The sequence below is a fragment of the Podarcis liolepis genome, assembly GCF_965112155.1.
Source record: "Podarcis liolepis genome assembly, chromosome: 15".
Lineage (NCBI taxonomy): Eukaryota > Metazoa > Chordata > Lepidosauria > Squamata > Lacertidae > Podarcis > Podarcis liolepis.
The window spans coordinates 9,397,424-9,420,849 of NC_139566.1; the positions used below are offsets into that span (position 1 = coordinate 9,397,424).

The 23,426-nt window shown below is 49.0% G+C and overlaps 3 protein-coding genes across 5 annotated transcripts in view; 2 read left to right on the forward strand and 1 right to left on the reverse strand.

Moving 5' to 3' along the window:
• The window catches only part of LOC310694322 (cocaine- and amphetamine-regulated transcript protein-like), an 8,754-nt gene extending 3,100 nt beyond the window's left edge, over positions 1 to 5,654 (forward strand). The window contains exons 2-3 of the mRNA XM_083477455.1: positions 3,400 to 3,483; positions 5,372 to 5,654. Of these exons, the coding sequence (XP_083333581.1) occupies positions 3,400 to 3,483; positions 5,372 to 5,479 (192 nt within the window). The 3' untranslated portion in view covers positions 5,480 to 5,654. The remainder of the gene's footprint in view (positions 1 to 3,399; positions 3,484 to 5,371) is intronic.
• A 1,928-nt stretch (positions 5,655 to 7,582) lies between these two features.
• On the reverse strand, positions 7,583 to 14,602 carry JTB (jumping translocation breakpoint). The gene is made up of 5 exons (XM_083477428.1): positions 13,832 to 14,602; positions 12,597 to 12,637; positions 10,920 to 11,005; positions 9,842 to 9,921; positions 7,583 to 8,426 (listed from the first exon to the last, which is right to left on the reverse strand). The coding sequence occupies exons 1-5, from the start codon at positions 13,957 to 13,959 to the stop codon at positions 8,270 to 8,272; spliced, it is 492 nt and encodes a 163-aa protein (XP_083333554.1). The 5' UTR covers positions 13,960 to 14,602; the 3' UTR covers positions 7,583 to 8,269.
• Positions 14,603 to 16,140: 1,538 nt separating this feature from the next.
• LOC310694188 (uncharacterized protein) lies at positions 16,141 to 22,112 on the forward strand. Of its 3 annotated transcripts, none has more exons than XM_083477142.1 (3): positions 16,141 to 16,271; positions 19,089 to 19,188; positions 19,373 to 22,112. In XM_083477142.1, exon 3 carries the CDS (start codon positions 19,497 to 19,499, stop codon positions 21,453 to 21,455), a length of 1,959 nt encoding a protein of 652 aa, XP_083333268.1. In that variant the 5' UTR covers positions 16,141 to 16,271; positions 19,089 to 19,188; positions 19,373 to 19,496; the 3' UTR covers positions 21,456 to 22,112. The 3 variants fall into 3 exon arrangements, with proteins under 3 accessions (XP_083333268.1, XP_083333269.1, XP_083333267.1); XM_083477143.1 differs by having other exon boundaries at positions 16,142 to 16,279; XM_083477141.1 differs by having other exon boundaries at positions 16,168 to 16,271; positions 19,089 to 19,287.
• The last annotated feature ends 1,314 nt before the right edge of the window (positions 22,113 to 23,426 follow it).

Below are 23,426 nucleotides of genomic sequence, written 5' to 3' on the forward strand. Positions count from 1 at the left end.
GCTTCCTAGCCTCACCTGCCTCACAGGGTTGTTGTGTTGGGATTAAATGAGGAGGAAAATGTACACCGCCTCAGGAAAGGTGGGGATATAAATGCAATCTAGCCAACAATCAGGAATTGGTCCAAGTCTTTAGGAGAGTGGGAGGACAAAGGAAGCGAGCAACATCATCCAAGGGGCTGGGGGAATGAGAGCAGATCGAGCGAGCTTGCACAGGGAAGAGCGTGGCTCTTTATAACCAGATCAGAGTCTGACCGCAGCTACTGACCGGTAAGAGCCAACACAACCAGGTTGCCGCCTCCCATTCTCCGCTATGTTATCTGCAAGTGAGAACCAGGCTGACCTGCCCTTATAGGTTTGAGAGGAAAACAACTGGCAACCAGGGATCTACGGATATATTTTAGCATGAGATTTTGGGTGTTTATTCCACCAGGAGATGAAACATGCTGGATCAGAAACTCCTTTGAGGATGTATCTATCTTGGACCAAGTTTGCCAGGCAGCCACAGGAGGCAGAGATAGAGGGTTGGGGAGAAGGGGGAGGGGACGGACTCTGCTGCTGCTTGTACCACCAGGACCCGTCACATGGAACCAATTGCATCATTTCTTGGATATGAGCCAAATAAGACCAGAAGATGCTCCCCACTTGCTGAGGAACAGAATTCTCTGCTAATATCCAGACCAGACACATTTAATCTGTTAGATTCATCAATGTAAACATTTGTAATTGATTGGGGGTGGGGGGGAAGCACCCTGTTAAAATGTTAGAGAGAGAGGCAGAGAGAGAGAGAGGCAGAGAGGATCAGAGTTGGGAGAAGGTTCAAGGGTCATCTAGTTTGACCCCCTTGGACATCTGCAATAATTTTTCCAGGGAGGGGAGCATAAAAATTGGGGCAGGTGAGAAGTAAAATACTGAAATTTGGTTCAGGTGTTGGTTCAGGTCCTATGTTCTGGAGAAACAGAACAAGTTTGCTCTAAACTAAGAAAGAGCCTTTCAAATATTTGAAGATGGCACTGGACCGTAATAAGAACAGAGGATGCTCCTTTATATCAAGGAAGATCATTGATCCATCTGGCTCAGTATTGCCTACACTGACTGGTAGGGTCACACCAGGGTTTCAGGCCGGGTTCACACCCAGCCCTACCCAGAGAAGATGGGGATTGATCCTGGGACCTTCTGCATGCAAGATGGATGCTCTGCCAATGAGCCACGCCCTTTCCTCCATTTGCCGCTTCTCTGGGCTATGTGCATCAAATTCCACAAACCTCTGGGCATTTCCCGTCTGACCAACATTCTAGCTAGTTTCACTGATCACAGCAGCCAATCAGAAGCCTTTGAGAAGTCCTTCTGCATCAGATCAACATTCCACCTAGCCCAGCATTCCACTGCCACAGCAGCCAATCAGAAGCCTCTGAGAAGCCCTTCTGCATCAGATCAACATTCCACCTAGCCCAGCATTCCACTGCCACAGCAGCCAATCAGAAGCCTCTGAGCCCTTCTGCATCAGACCAACATTCCATCTAGCCCAGCATTCTGCTGCCACAGCAGCCAATCAGAAGCCTCCGAGAAGCCCTTCCCTATCAGACCAATATTCCACCTAGCCCAGCATTCCGCTGCCACAGCAGCCAATCAGAAACCTCCGAGAAGCCTTTATGCATCAGACCAACATTCCATCTAGCCCAGCATTCCGCTGCCACAGCAGCCAATCAGAAGCCTCTGAGAAGCCCTTCCACATCAGACCAACATTCCACCTAGCCCAGCATACCACTGCCACAGCAGCCAATCAGAAGCCTCCGAGAAGCCTGCAAGCAGGGCAATAAAGAAACAGGCCTTCTCCATCTCTTGCCTCCCGGGAACTGGTATTCAGAAGCAGGTTCCATAGAGCTATTGTTCATGAGCAGTAGCCGTTGACAGGCAAATTCATGGATTATTCATTTTATTTTATTTTTCCATTTAAGTGAGCGGCCATCACAGCAGATGGTGTGACAGTGAGTGGAGTACAGTTATTATGCTCAGCAATGCTGACAGGGCAGGATTTTGGAAGATAGGTGGATGGTACTCCCGCCACACTGGCGCCATCAGAGTGGGACCGGGGCAGAAGTCCAGGGCCCCACTCAGTGGAGTGGTCAGCCAGGGTCACCTGATACACCAGGCCTGGCTGAGCACATTTTGGAGGAGGTAATGTAATGCACATTACTATCTAAAGACCATTAAGTCCAGAGTATAACATTACCTAACTGCACTGCTGATTCTACACTGTGTGGAAAAAACATGCCCCGTGGCTCTACAGAACAAACTCTATCTGTTTCCTTGGTTTTGGAATGCTTCTCATTTTTCATTCTTATGGAAACCGAGCCTATTAATCGCCTAAATATCTTATGATTAAAGGTAAAGGGACCATTAGGTCCAGTCGTGACCGACTCTGGGGTTGCGGTGCTCATCTCACTTTATTGGCCGAGGGAGCCGGCGTACAGCTTCCGGGTCATGTGGCCAGCATGACTAAGCCGCTTCTGGTGAACCAGAGCAGCGCACGGAAACACTGTTTACCTTCCTGCCGGAGCGGTACCTGTTTATCTACTTGCACTTTGACGGGCTTTCGAACTGCTAGGTTGGCAGGAGCAGGGACCGAGCAACGGGAGCTCACCCCGTTGCGGAGATTCAAACCGCCAACCTTCTGATCGGCAAGTCCTAGGCTCTGTGGTTTAACCCACAGCGCCACCCGCGTCCCTTATCTTATGATTAAGAGACCCCTAAATGGACAACAGAAAAAATGTTGGGGAAGATGCAAATTCTTCCTAGGTGGGATGAAGGCCAGGGTTAGGGAGCCTTTGACCCTCGAAATGTCGCTGGACTACAACTCCCATCATCCCTGATCCCTGGCTGTGCTGGTTGGGGCGGATGTGAGTTAGAGTCTCAACAACGTACAGAAGGCATCCACTTGAGGACGAGATTCTTTAAAAAAATGCATAGAAACGGATCTATGAAAGATCCAACCCTCCAGCGAAAAAAGTTAAGTGCATTTTTTCTTTTAAAAACCATCAAGTTTCTAGTCCTTAGGAAATGGATGGGAAAGCTCGTGTCCTCCAGACACTGTTGGTGATACAACACAGCAATTGGGGGCTACAAGTTCTTGATCATAATGTGTGCTCATTACTTACAGCAGAAATTGGGGAGCCTCTGGCAACTCCAGGTGTCGCTGGACTCCACTTCCCATCAGCCCCAGCCAGCATGGCCAATGCTCAGGGATGATGGGGGATGTAGTCCAATAACACCTGGAGGGCCAGAGGTGGGCCATAATAGCGAGCCATAATAGCCGCCTCTGGCCTCTTATGGAAGCAGGAATCATGCCAGATGCTCTTCTCACACCTTAATAATTCCTCAATCTCTTCCTTTCCTCTCCAGCTGGATGAACTTCAGGAGGTGCTGGAGAAGCTGCAACATAAGAAGGTCTCCACTTGGGAGAAGAAATTCAACCAAGTTCCCAAGGTACCGGGCGCTGCTTGGATAGTCAACGATGGATGCAGGGCATGAGAGCCAGGGAGGGAGGGATTGGTGCGGTGCAAATGTTTGACCAGTATCATCCCACTTCACACAGGCATGGCTTCCCCCAAAGGATTCTGGGAACTGTAGTTTACACAGGCATGGCTTCCCCCAAAGGATTCTGGGAACTGTAGTTTACACAGGCACGGCTTCCCCCAAAGGATTCTGGGAACTGTAGTTTACACAGGCACGGCTTCCCCCAAAGGATTCTGGGAACTGTAGTTTACACAGGCATGGCTTCCCCCAAAGGATTCTGGGAACTGTAGTTTACACAGGCATGGCTTCCCCCAAAGGATTCTGGGAACTGTAGTTTACATTGGCACGGCTTCCCCCAAAGGATTCTGGGAACTGTAGCTTGTTAAGGGCCCTGAGGATTGTGAGGGGGGGTGAACCCTTATCTCCCTCACAGAAATATAATTCCCAGAGTTCCCTGGGAAGAGGGATTAATAGCAAAACTGGTCCGCTCTCCACCCTTAACTATGGTGCCCCCAGGGGAGACCAGTGCCCATTGGGCTTGATAGGGTGCGAAGCTGGGAGCCCAACAGCAGGTGGCGCCAGAGCAAATGGCTGACAGAACTAGAGCCAGCTTGGGGCAAGCAATCCTGGCTCTGCTCTTCTCCTCCTCCCTCGACAAAGGCAGCACGAATTAAAGCACTTGGCAGAGTTTAAAGCAGGCTTCCTCAACCTCGGCCCTCCAGATGTTTTGAGACTACAATTCCCAGCATCCCTGACCACTGGTCCTGCAAGCTAGGGATCATGGGAGTTGCAGGCCAAAAACATCTGGAGGGCCGAGGTTGAGGAAGCCTGGTTCAAAGAGTTATGGCTCCCTGCCCCCAAGAATCCTGATGTCCAGGATGGGCAGGAGGAGCCTGAGAAGGGCAGGAATGTGCGGGCAGAGGAGACAGGGAGGGAGGGTGAACTGGGAGGAGTGGGGTTCTGTGCCCCCCCATGAGGCAGCTGGCATCGTGGGAGGAAGAAGGGGGTCAGGATCAGGAAGACCGTGCAGCCAGAGCAAGGGGGAAAGGAGGAGGAGTCGAGAGAGGAGCTTTAGGAGGTTCTGGAGATCCTGTGGAGCTCCCAGAGGTGGTTGTGTCTTCAGAAACCCCTGCCCAGCCCACCTTGCCATTGTCTCCCCGCTCAAGGAGGGGGCTCTGATAATAATAATATTTCTTTATTTATACCCCACCCTTCCTGGTTCAGAAAACCGGGCTCAGGGCAGCTAACAACAAATTTAAAACACTTAATTGATGCAACAAAAGCCAGCATAAAATACAGTATAAAACGTGAATAACAATAAATTCAGAATTCAAAAATCAATTTAGGGGGGGGGAGGAATCCATCCAATAAACATTAGATGATCACCAGGGCTAGCTGGCTAAATTAGTCCTATTTGGGCCAGCGAGGAGACCAGGGGAGAATTAGCTGGGGGGTCCCAGAGCGGGTAATCTTCATAAAAAGGGGAGGGAAGGAAGGAAGGGGAATAAAAGATCAGGCTAAATTCAGATAGAAAGCCAGGTGGAATAGCTCTGTCTTACAGGCCCTCCAGAAGGAAGTTAAATCCTGCAGGGCCCTGGTCTCATGGGACAGAGCATTCCACCAGGTCGGAGCCATCACCAAGAAGGCCTTCAGTAGCGATGGGAACAGTTAAAACAGCTTCCGGCGAGCTGTCGGGTGCTCAAATTAAATTCCAGTCGCTTGTTCTCATTGGTCTGGGTGTGGCCAGGACATCTGGGAACTGTAGTTTGTTATGGGTGCCAATAACTACAATTCCCAGAGTTCCCTGGAAAGAGGGATTGAATTTTTTAACCATCCTTCCCCCCCCCCCTTCTCACAGTGTTCCTTCGGTGACCTGTGTGCCGTCAGGAAGGGCGCCCGGATTGGCAAGCTCTGCAACTGCCCCCGCGGATCAGCCTGCAATGCTTTCCTCCTCAAGTGCTTGTGAAATTATGGGATTTCGCTCCACATTTTCCCTCCCCACCTGTGTCGGCGACTTCCCGCTTCCTGCCTCATTTCAACGCACCAGCTCCATGAGGGGGCAGGTCATGATCCGGGGAAGTGGGCAAGCTTCAACGGAACCCTGGAGCCGGGCCGGGGAAGAAATAAAAGGGAGCTTCTGAGCATGTGCAAAGTGCGTTTTTTCCCTGGAAATCTATGGGTGGGTGCTAAAGGGAGGGGGCAATAATTCGGGTTAAAGGAGGTGGGTGACACAGCCTGAATGGCTGGAAAGCCAGGAAAAGGGAAATCATATATTTAAAACCCAAAAGATTCAGATGTATCCCAATAATAATAATAATAATAATAATAATTTATTATTTGTACCCAGCCCATCTGGCTGGGTTTCCCCAGCCACTCTGGGCGGCTTCCACAAAGACCAAAAATACACTAAGATGAAACACATTAAAAACTCCCCTAAACAGGGCTGCCTTAAGATGTCTTCTGAATGTCAGGTAGTTGTTTATCTCTTTGACATCTGCTGGGAGGGCGTGCTACAGGGTGGGTGCCACTACTGAGAAGGCCCTCTGCCTCATTCCCTGTAACTTGGCCTCTCGCAGCGAGGGAACCGCCAGAAGACCCTTGGCGCTGGACCTCAGCATCCGGGCAGAACGATGGGGGTGGAGACGCTCCTTCAGGTATACTGGGCCGAGGCCATTTAGGGCTTGAAAGGTCAGCACCAACACTTTGAATTGTGCTCGGAAACGTACTGGGAGCCAATGTAGGTCTTTCAAGACCGGTGTTATATGGTCTCAGCGGCCGCTCCCAGTCACCAGTCTAGCAGCCGCGTTCTGGATTAGTTGTAGTTTCCGGGTCACCTTCAAAGGTAGCCCCACGCAGAGTGCATTGCAGTAGTCCAAGCGGGAGATAACCAAGGGAGCCTGCCTGGCGCTGAGATCCTGGACGGCAGAGGTACCTTTCTCCAGCCACAATGAACACGATGAACGTTAGCGCAAGGAATGCACACCACGTCATTAGCAGCAGCAAAAAGCAAGATGTGCTTCACAATCATTTCATGGTTTTATTAAATGCTAGACTGGCAGGTCTGTGTTCAGATGCCCTGGTCAGGCTTGCAGCTGCTAGCAAACCGCCCAGCTACCCTAATCTTGAAGGCTCACATCCCCCCAGTGCCCGTGCGCTTCCCCAGAAGAGGGCTACTGAATTCCTGCCCTGTGTATTGGCTATTTCGTACCTTCTGGCTGGTCAGTGAAAGCAATAGGGTGCTGTGCGTGACACAGAGGCCTTTGGTTTCATCCAGTGGGGATCAGTAACCTCACAATGCAAATGACACTTGGGAGTTTGCTTCTAGCTACTCCCACCCGCCGCTGGGTTTCAAAGATCTGGGGCTCTTGTGCCAGGAACTCCCAGTGGGCCCTCTTAACACAGAAGAACATAGGAAGCCACCTAATTTCGAGTCAGGCCATTGCTCCATCCAGCTCAGCTCCGTCTACACTGACCAGTAGTCCCTCCATGTCTTCCTCAGCCCTACCCACCAGAGGGTGAACCCGAGAGCTTCTGCGCTCAAAGACTCGTGCAGTCTGCAAATTTTCACACATTGCTTTTGATTTCATGGGTGTTCCACACACACACAAATCAGAAAGAGAGGTGGGCTTGAGGCACTGGGCTTTTTTCCAATCTTGCCCACTCACAAACCACCCCGCCCCACGACAATGGAACGCCTAAATTCCCTCCCCTCTCAAGCCCAGGGCTCTGTGCATGACCCAAAAAAGAATCCTGGGAACTGTAGTCCTTTAAGAGTAACTCTGTGGTGGGTAAACTACATCTCCCAGGATGCTTTGGGGGAGCCCTGTGCGTTAAATGTGGGGTGGTGTATGCAGGTTTCATCAAGGTGCCCCATTCCTCCCCTTAACATCTCTGCTCCCCAGTTTTTTTTCAAATGAATCATTCTGCCTGCTCTGGCCTCAGTTCCACCGGGCTAAACAGATCCAGTTCTGTCCCATTTGGCTTCTGCTGGGCCACACAAATCTGCCAGCACAGAAAAAGAAAAGAAAAATCTATCTTCCAGCACCGGTTACAAAGCAGAGCGCGCACGTTCGGAAAGCTTCATCGTGCTTTTAATCACATTGAGGTTTCTTACAGAGGAATCCTGTAGGGACGGCTGTTTAAAATAAGCCACAGTAAAGTTCTGGCAGCAACCACGCGCCCCCCCCCCCCCAGACAATACGCAGGACGGCTTTTTTAAAAAGCCAAAATAGAGCTACATTTTCCACACCCTCAAAATGAAAGGGCTTTGGAACTGCATGAATAACGGCAGAGATCAGTCACTTTCCTTACAAGATTTAGAGACACTGGCTGGGGCTTCTGGTCTCTAATAAAACAGTGGTATGACTAGGGAGGTGCTCCTTTGAATCCAACACAGGCTAGAGAGGCCGAGGAGTTTGCAACAGATCGCAACCACGCAGCAAACCAAGTCAGGATGCACCACAGACAATGTGGGGAGCGGGACTGTTCTTTGTACAAGTGCCCAGGACGTTCAGAAAACAAAGCGAGTTGCCCGTGTTTCAATGCAATAGTTTCAGTCCAAGTGCCTTTAGGTCCCAGGTGTAGGAAGCAGCAATCCCTAGTGGCCAGAAGTGAAGGGGGGAAAGACTTTCCAATGAGGACGGGGTGCTCGTTCCCTCCTCCAAACAGTCCAATGGAAGATTTGTTCCCACCGCTGCTCCCCAACCGCTGCCGCTAGGTTCTGTTCCGAAAAGAGCGGCGAGAGACCCCGGCGCCACTAGATGGATTCTATCTGCTTGCGCACTTTCTCCAAGGCTCTGCGGTCCAGCATGCGCTGCCGACATACCACCAGCAGGGCGAAGACGGCCGCCACGCCAAGCATGGCGCCCTCAAACTTCCAGAAGATGCGAGCTTCCATCTCCATGGAACGGCAGCTGCAAGGAGAAGGCAAGGTGAGCGCGACTCTCTGCTGATGGACACACAGAGGAGGGAGCATGCAGAAGGGAGCGGTGTGTGTTCCCATCCCAAGATGCCCCACATGACAGAACAGAGTAAGGGAAACAGGGAAGGCTGGAAAGGGGTGTTGATTAGGCCTTTCACCTGCGAGTCGAAGCACAGAATGCATCAGGGAGGCAAATTAAAACGGGCTGGCTGCTCCCTCTAGTGGCAAACTGAAGAGCCAAGTGCCGCGGCTATGTGGCTAAAGGTTGAAAGGGGCAGAGGGACTACTACTACTACTAATAATAATAATTTATTTATACCCCACCCATCTGGCTGGGTTTCTCCAGCCACTCTGGGCTTCCAACACAATATTAAAATACAATAACCTATTAAACGCTTCCCTAAACAGGGCTGCCTTCAGATGTCTTCTAAAAATCTGGTAGTTGTTTTTCTCTTTGATATCTGGTGGGAGGGCATTCCACAGGGCGGGTGCCACCACCGAGAAGGCCCTCTCCCTGGTTCCCTGTAACTTGGATTCTCGCAGCGAGGGAACCACCCTGCCGCTGGATCTCAGTGTCCGGGCTGAACGATGGGGGCGGAGACGCTCCTTCAGACCTACCGGGCCGAGGCCGTTTAGGGCTTTAAAGGTCAGCACCAATACTTTGAATTGTGCTCGGAAATGTACTGAAACGAGATGAAAGCTAGCTCATGGAAACTCTGGCATTTGCAGAAGAACAAATATTGGGTGGGATCTTCAGGGATTAGTTCCCCCTGCAAAACAAGCCTTCTCAGCGGCCATGGAATGCTGTCTGTCAGGAGGAACAGAAAACCAGCAGGAGGGTAGGAATGGAAGGGAGAATTCCTGACAAACGGGAGAGCTGGTTGGCTGTTACCAGTGCAGGGGTTTTCAAAAAGAGAAGAGAAGAAGAAAAACCTTCTTGTTTCTCAGCTTTCAGACTGCCATGATCTCCCCCCTTTAACCCAGAGGCTTACAGGGCCCTTCCTGCTGCAGTAGGAAGTTGCTAGCAGCACATCCGAGGGCCGTCGAGTCCAATCTCAGCTAAAGCATCCATGATGGACCAGTTACAGTAGGGGTTGCAGGCAAGAGACTGCAGGCAAGAGGCAAGATCAGAGACTTCAGGGACACATCCCAGCCAGGCACAGCCAAAGAGGCTATGAATCAGGGCTGGTGAGGTGTGTGGCCTGCAGAGAGCCTTAAGGGCCAGATAATAGAGCTTTGGAGGGCCATCTCTCACTGCCAGAGGTTCGCCTTCACTGCCATCCTGTGTAACTGACCTGCGACATTAGTAAGCACCCCTTGCTCCAGCAGGGTCTGCCGCTGGCCACTGTCAGAGGCAGCACACCGGGGTGGCAAGGCCCACCGCTCTTCTCCTCCCAGTGAGCTCACCTCTTGTATTCTCCCTTCTTGGAAGCGCTGCAGTTGATCTGCTCAATGAAGCCGGTCACGCTGCATTCTGGCATCGTTTTCTACAACCGAGTGCATATATCTCATTAAATAACACTGCTGCCAAGTGCCTGCGATTCAGTTCTGTTGCAATAACCAACTGAGGAGCGGATCGCTTCTGACCGGGGCACGGGGAACCCACCCCTATCCCATTCTGCTATAATAGAACACTGGCTTTGCATCACACAAAGGACCCGGGTTCAACCTGCAATGGCATCTCTGGGGCTGAAAGAGAGCCCTGCCTGAATCCCTGGAGTGCTCCTGCCAGTCAGTTTGAAGACAATGATGAGCTTGAGGGACACTGGTCTGAGTCAGTGTTAAGGCAGCTTCCTATTTAAGTTAGCCTTTTATTCAGAATCTTGAGGAATAGCATCTTTATTTTTAAAGGAAGGAATATAGATCAGTGATAAGAGCATCCAGTTTGTATGCATAACGTCCCAGGTTCAACCCCTGAGATCTGCCTGTAGGGCTAGGAAAGATTCTCCATCTGATACCCTGGAGAACCGTGACCTGTCAGTGTAAATCAGGGGTCAACAACCTTTTTCAGCAGGGGGCCGGTGCACCGCCACTCAGATCCTGTGGTGGCCCAGACTATATTTTGGAAAAAAAATATGAACGAATTCCTATGCCCCACAAATAACCCAGAGATGCATTTTAAATAAAAGGACACATTCTATTCATGTAAAAACACGCTCATTCCCAGACCATCCGTGGGCCAGATTGAGAAGGCAATTGGGTCAGATCTGGCCCCCGGGCCTTAGGTTGCCTACCCCTGGTGTAAACCATACTGAGCTCAGTACTGGCCTTGACTCAGTATAGGACATCATTCTACCTCCTGTGTTATTATTGTATTGAAGCTTCTATGTCCGTTATCTTATTTTGCGGCATGAAACGCTACAGTGGCTAAGATATGTTTGAAAGTGGGAACATCAATCTCTTTTGCACATATTTTAGCAAGCGGTTAAGGCATTTCATTTTTACCCTTGCCCAACTTTTTGTTCCTGTCGGGAGGTTCACTTACCGCCTGAAAACTCTGGCAGGGAGCGCAATGCTGGGTCACCACGAAATCCTCGCTTTGCCAACACGGCGTGGCCCCAGGCAAACTGGCTGCAGGAAGCCAAAGAGGAGATCAGGAGTCAGCTTCAACAAAGCAGACACACACAGCTCTGCAGCGCAGAGTTAAGCTACACAACTCACGCTCGAAAGCAGCAGCAGCGGGCACTAACTGGGATGGCTTTGAAAGAGGCTTTGGCAAATCCATGAAGGAAAATGCTATCAGTGGTTTTACTGGCTAGATAGGCCATTGGCCTGACCCGGCGGAACTGCTCTTAGTTTTCTCCCTCTATCATAACATTTGAACTCATAGGTAAAGGTAAAGGGACGCCTGACCATTAGGTCCAGTAGTGGCCGACTCTGGGGTTGCGGCGCTCATCTCGCTTTACTGGCCGAGGGAGCCGGCGTACAGCTTCTGGGTCATGTGGCTAGCATGACTAAGCCACTTCTGGCGAACCAGAGCAGAACACAGAAACGCCGTTTACCTTCCAGCCAGAGCGGTACCTATTTATCTACTTGCACTTTGATGTGCTTACAAACTGCTAGGTTGGCAGGAGCAGGGACCAAGCAACGGGAGCTCACCCCGTCGCAGGGATTCGAACCGCCAACCTTCTGATCGGCAAGTCCTAGGCTCTGTGATTTAACCCACAGCGCCACCCGCGTCCCTTTAGAACTCATAGGCATCCAATAAAACTGAACATTGGAAGATTCAGGACCGATCCGCAGCGCACAGTTAACCTGTGGAACTTGTTCCTGCAGGAAGCAGAGATAGCCATCAATTTGGATGGCCTCAAAAGAGGGTTAGACACATTCACGGAGCTGGACCATAAAGAAGGCTGATCTCCGAAGAATTGATGCTTTTGAATTCTGGTGCTGGAGGAGACTCTTGAGAGTCCCCTGGACTGCAAGAAAATCAAACCTATCCATTCTGAAGGAAATCAGCCCTGAGTGCTCACTTGAAGAACAGATCGTGAAGCTGAGGCTCCAAGACTTTGGCCACCTCATGAGAAGAGAAGACTCCCTGGAAAAGACCCTGATGTTGGGAAAGATGGAGGGCACAAGGAGAAGGGGATGACAGAGGACGAGATGGTTGGACAGTGTTCTCGAAGCTACGAACATGAGTTTGACCAAACTGAAGGAGGCAGTGGAAGACAGGAGAGCCTGGTGTGCTCTGGTCCAGGGGGTCACAAAGAGCCGGACACGACTAAATGACTAAACAACAACAACAACAAAGGCTATCAATGGCTACTAGTCACAATGGCAACATTCTGCTTCCACTGTCAGAAGCGGCAATACTTTGGAGCACTAGATGCTAGGAATTTTGAAGGTGGGCAGAGAACTATTGATGTCAGGCTTCCCAGACATCTGGTTGGCTACCGTAAGAATAGGATGATGGACTAGATGGGCCACTGGCCTGATCCAGCCGTAGGGCTCGCCTTACATTCTGCTAAGCATCATACTCAAGGGTGTTTTGAGAAAATTAAGGGCCACACAGCCAGGGAAATGACACGCATTCAGATCTTCTGCAGCACAATTTTATCATACCTCTCCCTGCCCTCCACTCCATCTCGGTTCAAAAAAAGCTAGAAATCAAACTACAACACAAACTCACATAGCCAAAACAGATACAATTATCCTCTCTCACCTGGGTTTTTCCCATCACTTTCCAAAGCCACTTCAGCCAACCTGGAAACCGGACAGAGAAAGGAAGAGAGAGAGAGAACATTGCAGAGAGATTAAAATGAGAGGTATTGGGGGCAACAAGCTAATATGTCACTTTAAAGACAATTGTGGGCAGTCCTGGTGGATAAAACCAAAAGCCCATCTAGTGCCGTTTCTCACAGTGACCAATCTGTTGCTCCAATAAAGTCCACAGGTAGGGCATAAAAGCCACAGCTCTCCCACAAGCTTGTCCCCATCTTCTGATTAATTTAGCGTCGGCTCCAGTTAAATTGGTGGAAAAAATAATTAAAGAACATGTTGCAAGATACAAAGAAGAACAAATCTTGGTGAAGAAGACTCAAACAGCTTCCGCAGAAGCACAAGGCTTGAGACTTTGTAGCTTAGAAAAAAGGGGGGAAGTGGGGGGGGAGCGATTACTTTTTAAAGTGATATCGCACTGTTTTCAATGTATGGTGCAAACATGGTTCCAGGCAAATAGATTTAGAAAAATCTTTAGTGTTGGTTGCTGCCCTCAGTGATGTACCTAAGATAAAATCTCTCTTGTCAGGTGCAGATGGAGTCATTTTCCTCTCTTGTTTTGTTTCTTAGACATAACTTGCAGCAGAGCATTGGACTCTTAATCTTAATGTTGTAAGCCAAAAGTGGCTTATCTTCTGAGTTACGCCAATAAAATTCAGAGTCAAGAGGAGTTAGGAGTCCACTGTTGTTTATTGCAAAGCAATAGGTTACAGTCGAATCTTTTTGCAAAACTGCAACCCCGCCCAAGAGTCAGGGCGGTGGTATTTATAACATTTCAAAGGAATGTCCAGTCCTGCACTGCCAGGAATTGGACTAGATCAGGGACCCTTCCAACTCTACAATTTTATTATTATTTGTTTATCAAATTCCTCTCCCAGAATTACATTTTCCAGAGCTCCCAAAGAACAGAGAGTGCTTGTTAAACCACTCGGGGAATTGTAGCTTGGGGGGGGCGGGGAATAGGCGAGTCACCTAACTGCTCTCAGCACCCTTAACAAACTACATCTCCCAGACTTCTTTGCGGGGAAGCCATATAAAAGGGTATAAAAGCGCCTTAAAGGTACAGTGTGGACTCACCCATGCGACGCTCAGGTGACCACCATTCACTTGGAAGCCCCCCTTTCCCCTTCCCCAAAATGCCCGAGACCCTCCACCCGCCCTTAGCCCCTCATAACTTACCCGGGGGCAGCAACGACGAAGCCCACAAGCGCAGCTACAACCAGGCGCCATCTTGGCCCCATCATTGTTATGAGGCGGGGCTTCCTGGGATCTACTTCCGCCTCACTCATAACGCTTACGCGGGGCATTCTGGGAAGAAGGTTGTTGTTTTTCCCCCTTACGCACGCACTACGCACGCGCAGGCCGACTCCGTGGAGGGGAGGAGTTCAGTTCTGCCTGAGAGGTTTCAACCCACAGTCTCTATGATACCTTTATAGTGATTTCCGGTCCTCTGCCGCAGCTGGGAGGAGCCGCCATGTGCGGGGCAAAGAGTGGTTGTTGGGAGTTTGTAGGAAAGGGTTGGGAAGTGAAATGATGAGAGTGACGAGGACGAGACACTTTCTTTTGCTGCGGGGGTTTCAAATAATCAGGTCCTCTAACGCCTAGGGAGCGTAAAAACTTTAGAACCTTTTTTAATGTACGCAACCACAGCGGCTATAACTTTAATAGCAAAAAACTGGAAAGATGACTCAATCCCCACAAAAATTGACTGGCAAGGGAAGATAATAGAATATTTAGAACTTGCGAAAATAAATGGGAGAATAAGAGGAAACTCAAACCAGAAAGTGAGTAAAGATTGGACAACATTTAAAGAATATCTTAAAAAGTGCTGTGACAATGCCAATCTCCTGACAGATTTAGACTGAATCTTGAATTACAAGGAAATTATAAAAGCAAAAATTTCTCTTGGTATGTAACAGGAAAAAACAACAAGGTATGTAACAGGAAAAAACAACTACAACTCCCATGATCCCTAGCTAACAGGACCAGTGGTCAGGGATGATGGGAATTGTAGTCCCAAAAAAACATCTGAAGGGCCGAGTTTGGGGATGCCTGAATTAAACAAACAAACTCCTGCGAAGACCCGAATCTGCCTGCAGATCTGCAGATGCGACCTTCTTGAAATGCCTCCTCCCGCGAGGGAGACAGACGGACATGTAAAAGGAAAAAAGGGGAGGGGGGGAAGGAGACTGGAAACCCTTCCAAACATACAGTGAAACTGGTTTAACTTGCCAAGCTAAGTCTTGTCTGTGGGAGGCATGATATACTTGTGAAGCCTAGAAGCTGGAGGTTGTAAATCAGGCATAGGCAAACTCAGCCCTCCAGTTGTTTTGGGACTATAATTCCCATCATACCTGTCCACTAGTCCTGTTAGCTAGGGATCATGGGAGTTGTAGTCCCAAAACATCTGGAGGGCCAAGTTTGCCTACGCCTGTTGTAAATCCACCCTTTTAGATAATGCTAAAGTGGAATTAAGATTGCTGGAAGAAATATCAACAACCTCAGATATGCAGATGACACAACCTTGACGGCAGAAAGTGAGGAGGAATTGAACCTTTTAATGAGGGTGAAAGAGGAGAGCGCAAAATATGGTCTGAAGCTCAACATCAAAAAAACAAAGATCATGGCCACTGGTTCAATCACCTCCTGGCAAATAGAAGGGGAAGAAATGGAGGCAGTGAGAGATTTTACTTTCTTGGGCTCCATGATCACTGCAGATGGTGACAGCAGCCACAAAATTAAAAGACGCCTGCTTCTTGGGAGAAAAGCAATGACAAACCTAGACAGCATCTTAAAAAGCAGAGACATCACCTTGCCAGCAAAGGTCCGTATAGTTAAAGCTATGGTTTTCCCAGTAGTGATGTACGGAAGTGAGAGCTGGACCATAAAGAAGGCTGATCGCCGAAGAATGGATGCTTTTGAATTATGGTGCTGGAGGAGACTCTTGAGAGTCCCATGGACTGCAAGAAGATCAAACCTCTCCATTCTGAAGGAAATCAGCCCTGAGTGCTCACTGGAAGGACAGATCCTGAAGCTGAGGCTCCAATACTTTGGCCACCTCATGAGAAGAGAAGACTCCCTGGAAAAGACCCTGATGTTGGGAAAGATGGAGGGCAGAAGGAGAAGGGGACGACAGAGGACGAGATGGTTGGACAGTGTTCTCGAAGCTACCAGCATGAGTCTGACCAAACTGCGGGAGGCAGTGGAAGACAGGAGTGCCTGGCGTGCTCTGGTCCAGGGGGTCACGAAGAGTCAGACACGACTAAACGACTAAACAACAACAAAAGTGGATTGCATATAGAGGTAAGGAAAGCAAACCAAACCACGGTTAGGTGTTGTTTCCCTTGGGCCCATCATGTTCTGCAAGCTGGGCAGAAATGGCCATTTTCCCATTCTTCCGCCGGGGACTTTTCTCACTCCGCCCGCGACTTATTTCTCGCCGCGTTTCCTTTCCCCACTTCCGACGTCGAGGCGGACGCTGCGCGTCTGGAGTCGCGCTGAAATGACGTGTCCGGGAGGCGGCGCTGCGAGCGCGCGGGGTCCTGTTGTTGCACGTGGCAGCGGCGCGGCGGCGGCGGCGGAGGGGTGACGATGGCGCCTCTAACGGCGGGTGGCGGAGGTGGGTGGGTCTGCGTCGGGCCTGGGGCTGGTGGTGAAGAAGGGCTGGCTGGAGCCCCGGCTTAGCTGGGGAGGCGGGAGGGGGAAGAGGCAGCTGCCCCTCCCCCCCAAATCAATAAAGATCAATAAAAATGCATAGCAGACAGAGGTTCTGCCCCCAAAAAAGTAATCCTGGCTACGATCATGCGTGGCAGCGGCGATGAAGAGGTGGAGGGCGGTGGTGGGGTTCCGAGGAGGAGGAGGGTAGGGTCGCCACTGGTGTCCTAGAAAAATACAGGACAGGGAGGTGCGGGAGGGGGCATTCCAGTCCCGTATAATCTAAACAAGCCCCACTCTCTTGAGCATAGCTGTCAACATTTCCCTTTTTTTAAGGGAAAGTCCCTTATTCTGAATAGGATTCCTCGCAAGAAAAGGGAAAAGTTGACAGCTATGCTCTTGGGCCGCCGCCCCCCCAAATTATGAGTCTTTGTAAATTTTTGTTTCTAAAGGAACTTTTGTGATTACCAAATGCCAGTGTGTTTGCATTATTAAGTTTGTTATGAATAAAGCACCATTTTAATAAAAAACAAAAATTCCTTCCAGTAGCACCTTAGAGACAAACTTACGGTAGTTGGTCTCTAAGGTGCTACTGGAAGGAATTTTTATTTATTGTTTATGTTTCGACTATGGCAGACCAACATGGCTACCTACCTGTAACTACATCATTTTAAGTTAGAGCTTAATAATTATTTCACTATTAGTGTACTTCTTCTTAACTGTATTTCACTACTCATATACTTATTCCTAATTGTACTTCAGTTCAACAGTTACTTTGATAAAATACATATTTTGTTATGTGCAAATGGCTTTAGATACCTATTAGGTCCATAAATTACCATATAGCATATAGTCAACACAAAAAACTGACTTCAAAGCAACCCATTACAATCCACTGCAGCCAAACAGGATGGCGCCTCTGGAATTTGTCACAGCGCATAGACGTGGATTTGTAAATCTGCCTGCACTTGGCTACCCAGAGCTTAAATACATGACCTTTCAGACATGTGCATTTGGAGGGGATCCCTAACTTGGCGGAGAAAAAAACAGCTGAAATACAGGACAAAACTATCCATACAGGACGCAGCGTTTTACATTGAAATACGGGACAATCCTGTATTATACATGACAGGTGGCAACCGTAGAGAGGGAGGTGGGATTCTTTGCCCTGCCCTCCCCCAGCGCCTCTCCACTTGGGAACTGGGAGGGTGATGGGCTAGGGTGCTAAGACCAGCCTGGCTGAGGCAAGTGGTGTTCAGAAGCTTGTTCTTGGGGGAGGGGGGTTGATAGCGGGAGAGAGGTTGGACTAGAATGATGCTTGCCCCTATGTGTGGCATTACATAGAGGACAGCTATAACTTTTAAGGGGGTTCATCAGTAGCTGGGGAGGAGTTGGGGGTGCATGCCTATGCTATACCACCAAGTGGCAGACGGCCCTAAACGGCCTCGGTCCAGTATACCTGAAGGAGCGTCTCCACCCCCATTGTCCAGCCCGGACACTGAGGTCCAGCGCCGAGGGCCTTCTGGGGGTTCCGTTGCTGCAAGAAGCCAAGTTACAGGGAAGCAGGCAGAGGGCCTTCTCGGTGGTGGCACCTGCTCTGTGGAAAGCCCTGTGGAAAGCCCAGATGTCAAAGAGAAAAACAACTACCAGACTTTTAGAAGACATCTGAAGGCAGCCCTGTTTAGGGAAGTTTTAAATGTTTTTAATAGGTTATTGTATTTTAGTGTTCTGTTGGAAGCCGCCCAGAGTGGCTGGGGAAACCCAGCCAGATGGGTGGGGTATAAATAATAAATTATGATGGTGACGATGATACGTTGCCTCGTTGTTGCCCAAGATAAGTGTATAGCAAGGCAAGTTTAGGTCCACAGCATTGTGCGTGAGGTGGTGGTGTATTTGAAGATGTCTGTCTAGAACCAAGTTTGTTTTGATCGGCATGTATGTATGCCAGAGCTTTGCAAACTGTGTGTCACGACACTTTAGTGTTTCAGCTGCAGTGTGTAGGTGTGTCGCGTGAATGCTCCCTGCGAAAGGTGTTTGTTTAACACCCAGTTTGCTAGTAAAACTGATTCACTGTGTCACAAAAAGAAGCACGCCTAAAAAGTGTGTCACCAACATGAAAAATTTGGAAAGCTGTGGTGCAGGCCCTTTCGCTGAATGACAGGTTGTGTTTTTTATGCTGTTGTCACTGGATTGTGGAATGTCCTTCCCTTTGCCATACACAAAGCAGCAGCCATCACTTGGTTCACATGTCTTGCGAAAGCTTATCTTTTTGGCCAGGCTTTCCCAAACCCATAAGATTGGACCCTGTTTTACATGTGTAAAGATTTCTCTTTTACTTGATTGTATGTGCCTTTCTAGGGACGCGGGTGGCGCTGTGGGTTAAACCACAGAGCCTAGGACTTGCCGATCAGAAGGTCGGCGGTTCAATTCCCCGCAATGGGGTGAGCTCCCGTTGCTCGGTCCCTGCTCCTGCCTACCTAGCAGTTCAAAAGCACACCAGTGCAAGTAGATAAATAGGTACCGCTCCAGCGGGAAGGTAAACGGTGTTTCCGTGCGCTGCTCTGGTTCTCCAGAAGCGGCTTAGTCATGCTGGCCACATGACCCGAAAGCTGTATGCTGGCTCCCTTGGCCAATAAAGTGAGATGAGCGCCACAACCCCAGAGTCGGCCACAACTGGACCTAATGGTCAGGGGTCCCTTTACCTTTATGTGCCTTTCTATTGCTGTTTTACAGGTTTTTAGGTCGGTCCCCCCTTTTTAAATTATGTATTTGGTTTCTTTAGGCCAGGCGTCCTGAACCTTGGATCCCTAGATGTGCTGGGAAGAAGCGAATTTGTACCCTTCAAAGCTCTACACAAGACCATGCACCAGCCTTCCTCTCAGGTTTGCTCCCTTACCCATCCACACCACAGTGAACGCTTTGGTGAAAGGGTGGGATATAAAAGTGAAAAATAATACTCCACATCTGAATTCTTTATGAAGGTACACAATAGAGGGTTCTAGTCTTTTTCCTGAAGGATACATGAATTGCTCAGTAAGTAATTTTCTGTCTTGTATTCTTTTGTAGGGCTCTTCGCTCTGCTATAGGAGGCAATGCTGTACGGTGTTAACTTCCAGTTCCAAGTTCCGTTTAGTATTTCGCCACCTTCCTTAACGGTTTTTTCTACGTGCTGTGCTTCTTACGTGACAAAATGCCGAAAAGAAAATGTAGATTTTCTGTCGAGCTACAGAGGAAGTATACCTGTTTCAGAAGAGGTAGAGATGACTTTGAAGGCGAATGCCTGGTATGTAGACCGGGTACGTTCGTCTCTGTGGCACATAAAGGAGGACGCGACCTGCAATCGCACATGGACTCCGAGAAACACAAAATAGCAATTCGAGGAGAAGCTTCTTCAGCAAAATTGGCAAACGTTTTGGTAAAACCCTGTAACAGCAAATGGGAAGATGAAGTGACCGCAGCAGAAGGGACTTTCGCTTTTCACACCGTCAAACACCACCACAGTTATAATGTGATGACATGCACATCAGGCCTCTTGAAGACGATGTTCCCGGATTCTGATATTGCGAGGAAGTTTTCAAGTGCAAAAACCAAGACAGAGGCAATTGTAAATTCTGTACTGGCTCCTGATTGTTTGGAAAACGTTCTGAAAAGCCTTGAAGAAAACGAAATAGATTATTGTGGCGTTTCTACTGACGCCGGTAACCACGGTCCGGTCAAGGTGGTTGCAATAGTTATTCAGTATTTTGACTGGAAAAGTGGCGGTTTGCAGTCCAAAATAATTGAAATGAAAAGCCAACCCGATGAGAGCGCAGATACAATCTTTTCGTACATGAAGGAAACTCTTGAGAGTAAAGGACTGCTAAAGAAATGCCTAGCGTTCACAGGTGACAACTGCAACACAATGTTTGGAGGGACACAGCAGGATTCAGAAGGAAGAAGTGTGTTTGCAAAGTCGAAGAGTGAGCTGGATAACAAAACTTCCATTGATGTGGGATGTCCAGCGCACATTTTGAATAACTGTGTCCATCAGGCAGCAGACACGTTGGATGTCGACGTTGAGAGCATCATTTTCAAGATATACCAGTACTTTCACATCTATAGAGTCCAAACGGAGCAGTTAAAGGAGTACTGTGAATTCGTGGACACTGAATACAAAAAGCTGCTGTCTCACAGCAAAACACGCTGGTTGTCGTCCTTTCAAGGCATCACTAGACTCATTCACGTGTTTCCAACCATCAAGGCATTTTTCCTCTCGCAGAACAAACCGCCAACAGTGTTGCAGGAGTTTTTTGAGCATGAGCTTAGCGAGGCTTACCTGTTGCACTTGCAGTCGCTAATGAGTATGTTTCACTCCTACGTTTTAGAACTCGAAAGGGAGAATAATTCGGTTGTGGAGGTTCTGCAAGTTCTGCTTTGTGTTCAGAACATGCTCGCCGAACGCAGGAGCCACAGTTTCATGTCCCTCAAGGTCAAGAGCCTTCTGAAAGAGAAGCGTGAGGCAGGTTTCGGCGCGGAGTGTGACAAATTCTGCGCAGAGGTCAATAGCTTCTATGACAGCTGCATAGAGTATCTGGAAAAATGGATGGAGCCCATGAAGGAGTTTTCATGCTTCATGTGGATGTCTCTTAGTGAGTCGCTAGAGTGGGACAAAGTAGGACCTTCCATAAAGTTTCTCCTGGACAGGGATGTGTCCATAGATGAGGGGAAGTGCTTCGATCAATTCTGCAACCTCGAGAAGTTTGTGGATCAGTTTAAAGGGGACGACGAGTTCATTAAGCTCCAGGCACACCAGAAGTGGACCAAGTACTTTGAGACTTCCAAAAACGTTATGTGCCACTCGGAACTTTTGAAGATGGCCCAGGGTTTTTTTGCCCTCGCGTCACATCCTGCAAACGCGGGTTTCTCTTTCTCTCTGAGCAAAGAGAGAGGCAACTTATCCTTGGACTCACTGCGAAGCATGGTGCTACTGCAGTATAATTATAAGCACGTTACTTGCAAGGAATTTCACGCCTATCTCTTAAGCAATAAGCAGCTGTTGAACAAGATCAGATCTACAGAGAAATACGCTTGGGCCAAACAGCGTCGGACAGAAGAACGAAGTGCCTCTGAAAGTGTTTCCGGAATTTCATACAGCGTGCCGATGTACTGAAACACATGTTCTATTTTTTATTGTAATTTGAGCACATTTACTTTCACAATTGCGTACGTATTCGATTATAACCACTTCGATTGTTTGTATTACTATTATTTTAAAATGAGAGTCGTCATAGCGATCCGTAGTTAAAGATAGAAGTCAGGAAATGTGTATTCTTTTTTGCTCTTCAAAATATGGCATCCCTCTGTATCTTGTCGTTTCTGTATACATTAGCAGGAGACGCTTCCTCAAGATGGCCGTCCCAGCTCAGATTGACTAGGGCTAGTTTGTTTATTTGAAATAATAGAGAGAGAGAAGGGGCGGGCAGGCAGGCTGTGGTTGATTGCCTTTGGTTAACTGCAGTGAAATTTGTTTGCATGTTTGGAGTTGGGGGGAGGAAGAAGAAGATATCCCGCTTTATCACTACCCGAAGGAGTCTCAAAGCGGCTAACGTTCTCCTTTCCCTTCCTCCCCCACAACAAACACTCTGTGCGGTGAGTGGGGCTGAGAGACTTCAAAGAAGTGTGACTGGCCCAAGGTCACCCAGCAGCTGCATGTGGAGGAGCGGGGAAGCGAACCCGGTTCACCAGATTACGAGTCCACCGCTCTTAACCACTACGCCACACTGGCTCTGGATGGATTGTTGGGTCAAGTAAAGAACATTGATTTGTATGCTGTTGGTGGATCCTTGTTGACTATGGCTAGTTTTTAAACGCTGCACCGATAAACTAGTTTGGGCCAAGACACTTCAAAACGCAGCAGGCAAAATAGCTGCCTTAAACAATAGCAATTGGGCATTGGGAACAGCAAGCTTGGGAATGAATATACAGTGGTACCTCGGGTTACAGACGCTTCAGGTTACAGACTCCGCTAACCCAGAAATAGTACCTCGGGTTAAGAACTTTGCTTCAGGATGAGAACAGAAATCATGCTCTGGCGGCAGCAGGAGGCCCCATTAGCTAAAGTGGTGCTTCAGGTTAAGAACAGTTTCAGGTTAAGAACGGACCTCCAGAATGAATTAAGTACTTAACCCGAGGTACCACTGTACAAGCACTCTCTGCTTGGCGAAATGGTCTCTATAAGTTGTCTCGTGCAGAAACTGCCTGGATATTAAGATCTGCAGCACAAGGCCTCCTGTAGCATCAGGTCAGGCTGGGAAAGGACATCTTGCTGTTGTTAACTTTGGTGTCTGGTCTTTGACCGTAATAAAGACTGATTGATTGTCCTGCCCCGTGTCTGAAGCACCGGAGAGACACTCCTAGTCAGTGTAGATGATACCAAGCAAGATGGACCAATGGGGCAATTGCTATGCCCCTCTTTAAATCAGCCCTTTATTCACTCACAACCATGTGGACTAGAATCATACTATTATATTTGAGGGCAGAGCTGGAGCTGAGTGGTAGGGCATCTGCTTTGCATGCAGAAAGTCCCGGGTTCAATCCCCAACGGCATCTCCAGGTAGGGCTGGGAAGATCCCCTTCCTGAAACCCTGGAGAGCTGCTGCCAGTCAGTGTAGACAGTACTGAGCTAGGCGAAGCAATGGTCTGACTCAGTAATGCCACCATTCCTTTTGTGGAATGGATGCGGGGCGTGCAAGAAATGTTGCAGTATGTGGCCTGCTCCTTTCAGGGTGCCAGCCAGCCAGCTGTGACCTTCCCAAGGTACTCCATTCCCTCCTTGTTTTCGCCTGGCTCCTAAAGACATGCAATGACGGTGCCAGGGAAGCCTTTCCAGAGACAGCGTTTTGCATACAGGGAGCCACTGCAGAAAAGGGAAGACGGGAGCCGGACTCCCAACCACATCTGGAAGGCCACAGGCTCCCCATCCCTGTCTTAAAGGTAAAGGGGCCCCTGACCATTAGGTCCAGTGGTGGCTGACTCTGGGGTTGCGGCGCTCATCTCGCTTTATTGGCCAAGGGAGCCAGCGTACAGCTTCCAGGTCATGTGGCCAGGATGACTAAGCCGCTTCTGGCGAACCAGAGCAGCG

Bases quoted from the DNA above. Each gene is read 5' to 3' on its own strand.
- JTB (XM_083477428.1), bottom strand. From the start codon at position 13,959: ATGCCCCGCGTAAGCGTTATGAGTGAGGCGGAAGTAGATCCCAGGAAG. The intron at 12,638-13,831 runs GTAAGTTATGAG...TCCGGTTTCCAG, and splicing joins TTCGTCGTTGCTGCCCCCGG to GTTGGCTGAAGTGGCTTTGG. The intron at 8,427-9,841 runs GTGAGCTCACTG...TTCTCCTTGCAG, and splicing joins AAGAAGGGAGAATACAAGAG to CTGCCGTTCCATGGAGATGG.
- LOC310694188 (XM_083477142.1), top strand. From the start codon at position 19,497: ATGCCGAAAAGAAAATGTAGATTTTCTGTCGAGCTACAGAGGAAGTAT.